This window comes from Lipotes vexillifer, unplaced genomic scaffold (assembly GCF_000442215.2).
Source record: "Lipotes vexillifer unplaced genomic scaffold, Lipotes_vexillifer_v1.1 scaffold340, whole genome shotgun sequence".
In the NCBI taxonomy this organism is placed as follows: domain Eukaryota; kingdom Metazoa; phylum Chordata; class Mammalia; order Artiodactyla; family Lipotidae; genus Lipotes; species Lipotes vexillifer.
Window position 1 is genome coordinate 1,499,096 of NW_006793646.1, and position 8,587 is coordinate 1,507,682.

Genomic DNA, 8,587 nt, shown 5'->3' on the forward strand with positions numbered 1-8,587 from the left:
ATGAAGTTAGGCAATCTTATTTACAATAATATCTTTCTTAGTGAATCTTTAATTCTTGACTCCTGTTATTGGAAGCCACTTCTCGCCTAAAATCCCGACAGAGTTAAGGACCAAACAGTTATGTGGTGGGTGAGTTTGTTAATGGCATTTGTATATTCACACACTAAATTTTTTAAAAAAGTATTACAGAAGTCACAGTAAAGTTTACAGAGTAATGCAGCGGGTCCAATTCAGTATTTTCCCAAGTGACCCAGCCTCCAGAACTGTGTGTTGCTGTTTGAAATCATTAGTAAAACTCAAGGTGTAAATTAAACGGGCTTCTGTATAAAATACTGACCTATTTTTTTTTTTAATTTTTTTTAACATCTTTATTGGAGTATAATTGCTTTACAATGGTGTGTTAGTTTCTGCTTTATAACAAAGTGAATCAGCTATACATATACACATATATTAATAGATATGAAATCATGTCATAAATACAACAGTTCTGCTGAGTGTCCATCACACAAAATAACCTCAGGAAGGAGTTTATTTGAATTATGCTAAGGAAATGAGTTTCATGGTAAATTACATTAAAGCAAAGTCTGTAGGGTAGGAGTCTGAGTTTAGTGTTAGCTCAGAAATAGCAAACAATTAGTCTCCTGATAATTTTTCTAGGACAGTAATCGTCTTTTAAAATTGGTAAATGGGTGACATTTCATTAAATAAATTTCATCTTAGACATTCACAATGTAGATTTAAAAAGCATCTTGTCTCCTTAAATTCACAAGTGAATCTGGTGTTCTAAAATCTGAGATAATGGACACCCGGGTAAAGACACATTACTTTAAAGGAAAATGTTGGTTCAGCTTCTTATCCAACTCAGTTATTACCGTACAACTAGGGATGACTTATAACATTAACCTCAGGAGGGAAATTGGGTTGTTTTTCTAAACTTTGGTCTGTAAATTAAACAGAATTTCAAGCTCTTGTCTCCTGACCCCAAACTGACCAATAGACAAGGAGACACAGCACCACATCTTTAAAAAATGTCACAAGAAGCTCTGTCATGTGTTTACTTAAGAAAGCACTGCTCAGATGAAGCATCTGTTTCTTAATGACGTGATGTTTTTATTTTTACTTAATTTTCCAGCTAAGATTATTGAGGTGCAGGAAGGTCTTGCCAGGGGTTGAAAAGAGAGTCAAAAGCTCACATGGGATCAGAATCTAGACTCCTTGGTGAAGGAAACCAGGAGCTCCAATAATTGGATCCTACGTGTCTATTCAAACGCAAATCCTTATGTAGCAGTGATAAAACTCTTAAAACTTCCATTTCAAAACATTAAACATAAACGCTAAACGTTATATCAATGATATAATTTAGAAGGAAGAAAACAAATATTTTTCACCTTATAAATAGCTGTGTCAATAACCTTTTGAATCAAATTCAGGATTATCTCCTTCAAAAGGAACACTAGCAAACCATTATAGGACAGTGTCCAAATCTTGGGCTCTAGAGCCAGATGATCTGGGTTCAAATTTTCCCCGAGCAGTATACTAGTTGTTGACCTTAGACAGGTTTTGAAACTTCTCTGTGTATCAGCGTCCCCTCTTGGGTGACTCATTAATAGTACGTACCTCATGGGATTTTGTGAGGCTTAAAGGATATAAAAGATGCAAAGTGCTTAGAATACGTGCTTGACAAACATAAATACCCAGTGATAGTGAGTTAACTTCATTGTTCTCACTAATATCTTGGTTTTGTTAGAACTTTACTTACGGGTATTCTAGCCTTTGATAAATTTTGGTATTACCAGACACTCTTGATTTGTGAAAGAAAGCAAAATTTTCTGTTCATAAGAGGAGAAATCACTCATTAAGTGTGTGATATATTTATTTTATGCCACCTTCAACTTGTTGGCTTTCCACACACATGACAGACAATCTACAGGCCTCCCCTAGAGAAATACGAATTGGGATTTGATTTAAAAACAAACCAACTGATACTAAACGCTAAATCTTTCAATGCTGCCTCCGGACATGAAGCAAAGACCTATTCCCACCTTTCATCTGGGGGCCAAGAAAGACACAGTGTGGCATTGCTCCAAACTGGACAGAAAAAAATGCTCAGTTCATGTTGATTAAAGCTATGGGTTTGAGGGTAAATACCAAGTTTAAACCTAGCCTCCTTTTACCTCACATCTCACAGTCAGTCCTGACATCTGATTCTGTGCACTTGGCTTTGGTGTATGGTGTTTCCAGGGCCTCTGCAGCTTTTCAAAACATGGCCTCGTTTAATCTAATCATCAGTGGGAGCAGAGTCACATGCAGATCAACATAACCAGAGAACCGCAGAGAATCACTCCAACTGCAGCAAAACATATGCAGCCATACTGTTGTGTCTCGACCACTTCCTAAGCCTCCAGCTGAATATTTGGCCCTGACACTTTGCCTGATTTTAGCTTAGGAAGCATTTTGGAGACTTGCATGGTGGAGAGATTCACTTAGCACATTTTATAATTAACTACTCTAAGGTTAAGCTTCGGCCTGTTTGCAAATTATGGATTTCATTAGTCTAAATAAAATCAGATTGCTCCCCCTAGCACATTAGAAGCTGGCCTAACATCAGTAAAATTATTATGTTGGAGAGCCATGTGTGCAGCAGGTGAAATCTTTATTATTGAAGGCTGATAATAAAAGTTTGACAAGTTAAAAATATAAACTCCAAATGTAAACTTACATTCACTTGAAACTTGCTACAGTTCACATTTGGATTGTAAAAATTCTTACCTCCACCCAAGGTCCAGGGATGGGGGACTGAGTTCTTGATAGTTTAAAACAACTTTCTTAAACGTCCTAACAATTTACTCAGTGCTGACATGCCCCTAACATAGCAAGATGGCAGGCAATTTGTTACTGTCTAGGTGGAGTCTAGACGCATCAAACTCTATTTTCCAGAAGACTGTATTGACATCAGTTGACTATGCATCTCCAGAATCTAGCTATTTTTTTGGAAAGAACTAGCAGGAAAAGAGAAGTGTTCCTGTTTACACGTGGCACATGAAGAGTCACTTTTCAGAGCTGTTCATTTAAGTCACTTCATTATGACTTTAACATCATGGATAGAAAAGGTACAAGATAAGGACTTCAGGCTTGCCTCTGTTTATTGACATTTTACATAATTCTCAATGTAGGGGCATTTTTTGATGAAGGGAGTAAAAGAACAAAAAACTTTTTATTCAACTATAATGACTTTGTATTTTAAACCGCTATGTACAGAAAGAGGAAGCAGTGAGTGGGACATTCCATGTGAAATGGAATTTAAATCTGTTAAAAAAAGTATTAATCAAATATATCATTTCACTTCTTATAGAAGAAATAAAGTAGAAAGATCATGGGAACAACCTGGAAATTTTCTCCACAGCTTATGTTTTGAGCACAGGAATGTATTTACACTGTATGCATGAAGCAAATTGCTCATTTTGGAATGGACTGAAGTGAATTCAAAACACTCTGGCAAAACCGAGGTTTCACAACGTCATTTTATCACCATATGTAGCCTGGATATGTAACCTCCAAATTTGGAAAGTAGTAAATGTCTGTCTAATAAAAGGGAAGCGAGGAAATTACATAAGAAGAACAGAGTAGAATTAGAATCCAGAGCATAGTTAATTCAAGCTGATGGCTTCAAGCAACAATCTAAAAATAAAGCGCTAGAAACAGAATAGCAAGCTGCACTACCCAAGATCACACTGGCTGCAGAAGCAAAGCTCTGTAATTGTATACAGATGATTAGGAAATATTTTGTAAGGTTATCTTCACAATTTTTAAGGCTTATACTTTATGACACATGTTCACAATATTTAGGCGAAAAGTTAAATTAAAGAAAAATAAAGCAATTAGAAAACAAAGTGAATGAAAGCCAGATCCCTTTATAAAAGGGAAATTAAATCCATATCCCCCTATTCCCAGACCTTAAATTTCTCAGATTAGGGCACATGTAATGCAAAAAGGGAAATTAAGTAGGCACTGTTTGACTGGAGAATGAATTACAGAGAATTCTAAAGAAGTAAATAGAAATGATCCAAACAAGAAATTAAAGGGAACACAGAGCATAGTCAGACATCAAAGAGTTAGGTATGATTTTTTTTGCAAAGAAACCCACATTTCTCCCACGTTGTTCTCTTATAAAACTATGTCCACTATTCTTGTATTAAGAAAAGTTCTTATTGTACATATACAGTTTTAATAAAATGTTCTCATTAGCAACTGGCTTCCTACCTCTCTGACTGCTGCCTGCCTGTATAACCTCTTGGTTTAGGAACTCAGGAGGGCTGGGAAAGATGATGTTGGAAGGTTCTTCATTCCAGTCCAGTTGCCTTGGGGATCAATGCAGCCTCAAAGAAGCTGCATTTACTGCCACAGTGGTTTCTTTACAAAGAAACCAGAGGCTGTCAATGTGTAAAAACGGATCACTAGAGGATTGAAGGAACAGCCCTTCCTTCATGGAATCTGTAATCTCTTTTTCACAAGGTCAGGATTTAGGGCTCATGATCTTATGGGCGGTCGATGCCACAGTTCCACTCTGTTGGTTCTTTCTTTCTTCTTTTTTTTTTAATTGGAATAAAATTGCTTTACAGTGTTGTGCTAGTTTCTGCTGTACAATGAAATGAATCAGCTCTATGTATACCTATATCCCCTCCCTCTTGGACCTCCCTCCTCCCAAATTCCCCATCCCTCCCCCCCACATCTAGGTCACCACAGAGCACCGAGCTGAACTCCCTGTGCCATACAGCAGGTTCCCACGAGCTAGCTATTTTACATGTGGTAGTGTATTTATGTCAAACCTAATCTCCCAATTCATCCAACCCTCCCCTTCCCCACCTGTGTCCACAAGTCTGTTCTCTACGTCTCCGTCTCTATTCCTGCCCTGCAAATATGTTCATCTGTACCATTTTTCTAGATTCCACATATATGCGTTAATATACGATATTTGTTTTTCTCTTTCTGGCTTACTTCACTCTATATGACAGACTCTAGGTCCATCCACATCTCTACAAATGACCCAATTTTGTTCCTTTTTATGGCTGAGTAATATTCCATTGTATATATGTACCACATATTCTTTATGCATTCATCTATCGTTGGACACTTAGGTTGTTTCCATGTCCTGGCTATTATAAATAATGCTGCAATGAACATTGGGGTACATGTGTCCTTTTTGACCTACCTCCCAGAGTAATGAAAATAAATACAAAAATAAACAAATGGGACTTAATTAAACTTAAAAGCTTTTGCACAGCAAAGGAAACCATAAACAAGACGAAAAGACAACCGTCAGAATGGGAGAAAATACTTGCAAATGAATCAACAGACAAAGGATTAATCTCCAAAATATACAAACAGCTCATAGAGCTCAATATCAAAAAAACAAACAACCCAATTAAAAAATGAGTGGAAGACCTAAGTAGACATTTCCCCAAAGAAGACATACAGATGGCCAAGAGGCACATGAGAAGATGCTCAACATCACTAATCATTAGAGAAATGCAAATCAAAACTACAATGAGGTATCACCTCACACCGGTCAGAATGGTCATCACCAGAAAATCTACAAACAGCAAATGCTAGAGAGAGTGTGGAGAAAAGGAAACCCTTTTGTACCGTTGGTGGGAATGTAAATTGATACAGCCACTATGGAGAACAGTATGGAGGTTCCTTAAAAAACTAAAAATAGAACTACCATATGACCCAGCAATCCCACTACTGGGCATATACCCTGAGAAAACCATAATTCAAAAGGACACATGTACCCCAATGTTCACTGCAGCACTGTTGCTTATTTCTCATCATTCCTCTACTCAGTGTGAGATGAACCAACCTCTACCTACCCAGGGCTTAGAATTTTTCTTATGGAACTTCTCTCACTCTGAATAATGGTGACTAATTACTGGTGCACTTTTTAAATCGTCTCTGCGTCACTACAATGCTCTTGAGTATTTGAACTAATTCTTCTTAGCTTTGCTGCAAAATCAGAATATTGCCTTGGGTGGCTCTTGTGTTTCTCCCACTTATTCGTGCACATACAGAGATATGTAATAAATATCAATGAAGGATCAATGTTAGGCTGTATTTTTTATCAGTGAGTTTAATAGGCATGAATAAGAGAGAGCTGAAGACATAATCCCAGCCCCAAAGCTCAAATGGCATTTGTGTTTTTAAAACACTTTCAGACATACCAGGTCTTCTAGTGCAGCCACCAGAAAGCCATGCCTCATTCATTATTAGTTCACTTTCTAAGGAAGAAATGGAGACTCATTGTCTGAATCTCTTTCCTGAGATAAAAGAGACCATGGAGACAGAGCTGGGATTCCATCTTGAAGCTAAAGATGCTCAATTAATAAAGTATTAAATTGAATTGTTATCAGTGATGCTATTGGACAGTTATTTACATTAAGATGTTATGTTTGTGTTTTTTTACTTAGATGGTAAGAAGAGTGTCAGTTAAGAGAATTAAGATCATGATTAATACATACGAACTGGAATTTAAGTGCTGATTTCTATTTTACTGCTCCAATATACTGACTTATACAGTTACACTTTTGATGTGAAGTTATTTTAAGTCCCAAAAGAAAACATAGCAGCCAAAAATCAATACATTGTGAAATGTTCTTTGCCTACTAAAATTATGGGAAAAAAGTTTTAATTTCTATTTTAAAATTATGGTTTTAGCTTAAGAAAACAATCTGTTTAATAAAATACAGCAAAAAAGTACAATAACTATCAAGCAATACTTTGCCTCCAAAAAGATAATGCTAAAAGGTGACACATTAAAAAGTAAATGAACTACCGCGGAGTGGCTAGGCCTGTGAGCCACGGCCGCTGAGCCTGCGCGTCCGGAGCCTGTGCTCCGCAACGGGAGAGGCCACAGCAGTGAGAGGCCCGCGTACCGCAAAAGAAAAATTTTAACAAAAGTAAATGAACTAGTTAATTAAAAAGATAAACAGAAGTGTATATGGATATAAATAACAGCTGGTATCTGTAACTTACCCAACTTGGTCCCTGAAATAATTCAATGAAATAGGCATTATTATGCCTATATTTCAGATATGAAAACTGAAGCTTAGAGAGTTTAAATAATCAGACCAGCATGACACAGGTAGAAAGTACTTTAGCAAGAACTGAGCCCAGACGGGTATAATTCTAACATTTAATCCTAAGTACTAAATTAACTTCTTATGTACCTAGTTGCTAGGTCAATTATTAGGAAACACATATTCCTAATTGCTGGGATATTTTTCATATTTAACTCAGTCCTAAATTTCTAGTTTTAGGATTTAGATGAGTTTCTTAATGTCACCAGGTAAGTGACATTTTAAAACCAACCCTGGTAACTGTTAGGTTTTGTTTCATTTGCTTTGCTATTAAAAACAAGACAGGAATGTCGTCCATAATCTATTGATTACCTTCTCCAGGAGCTGACTGTTATCACTCACAGTGGAATAAAACCTGATGAATTTCTGTGTAAACTGATTAGCCCTGGATGAATCAATAGAGTAACTTCTAAGGCAAACATCTCTGCATTCCTTGTCAACTGTGACAAATTTTGTCTGAGTCCTTTATGGATGCTTCAAAAGACAGTAGCACTAGCGAATTTCTCTTAAACTTTTAAATGGCACTGACAGAAAGGAAATATCTTCTGTGTATGCCTGACTTTGTTTTCCTTCCCTCTTATTAGTTAACCCTAAAAGTACAAATATAAACAAATGTAATCCCCAATGCTGCATCTGAACCAGGAGAAATCTGGAATTAATTGCCAAGTATTTTGGTTCCTGTTGCAGCTGTTACAAGTGTTTGATTTGGCCAGGGAAGAGAAAAGACACTGCATACCAATTTCGTGAGCCACGGTGAAGGCTGCATGGAGACCATCATCTTCAATCACAGCACAGCTGCGTTCGGGAGAACATATGGTCCCAACGTCTGCCATTCCCAGGGTGTCACATGAGTGATGCCCACATAAATCCTGCCCAGGAGAAAGAAAGAAATCATTAAAATCAATTTACATCCAGAAGGAGCCACCTTGTAGAGCCACTTGCTCACTCCAAATGTCAACACTGGGATATGTTTATGGTATCACCTGCTCAGCTCTGGAAACCTTCCAAAGACAAACTAATAGCATTGACGCTTCTAAGCTTCTCTGGGTCCCAGAAGCACAGAAGGGACTCAATTACATTTTAAAAGATGTCATAAGATTGTGGCTTGTCCATTACAATAGCAGTCGCAGCCTTAACAAAGCTGTACTGTGTATAGGCAGGCACATATGCCATGGATCACTTTCACATACAGTCACGCTTAGGAAAGCCTTAATATTCTGACCTCAATTCCAGCTAAATTTATCAGAAGCCAAGCCTAATAATTTGTTTTCCATCACAGGGGCAAATTGCAATCACCTATTTATGGCAGAATATAAATTTCCCAGTAATTTGGGTAAGAAACTAAATTTTAATCTATAAGGGTAATTCCTCAAAAGATCATCTCTTAATTGCCAAATTGAGTTGTAATTTCATAGGTTGTGTCTTCAGAAATGTATACACTCTTTTCCACAGTG

General features: G+C 37.1%; 1 protein-coding gene across 1 annotated transcript in view; it reads right to left on the minus strand.

The window, feature by feature from the left end:
• ADAMTS5 (ADAM metallopeptidase with thrombospondin type 1 motif 5) overlaps nt 1–8,587 on the minus strand; it is a 43,254-nt gene that overhangs the window by 22,733 nt on the left and 11,934 nt on the right. Inside the window, exon 3 of the mRNA XM_007466502.1 lies at nt 7,870–8,002. Coding sequence (XP_007466564.1) covers nt 7,870–8,002 — 133 coding nt within the window. The remainder of the gene's footprint in view (nt 1–7,869; nt 8,003–8,587) is intronic.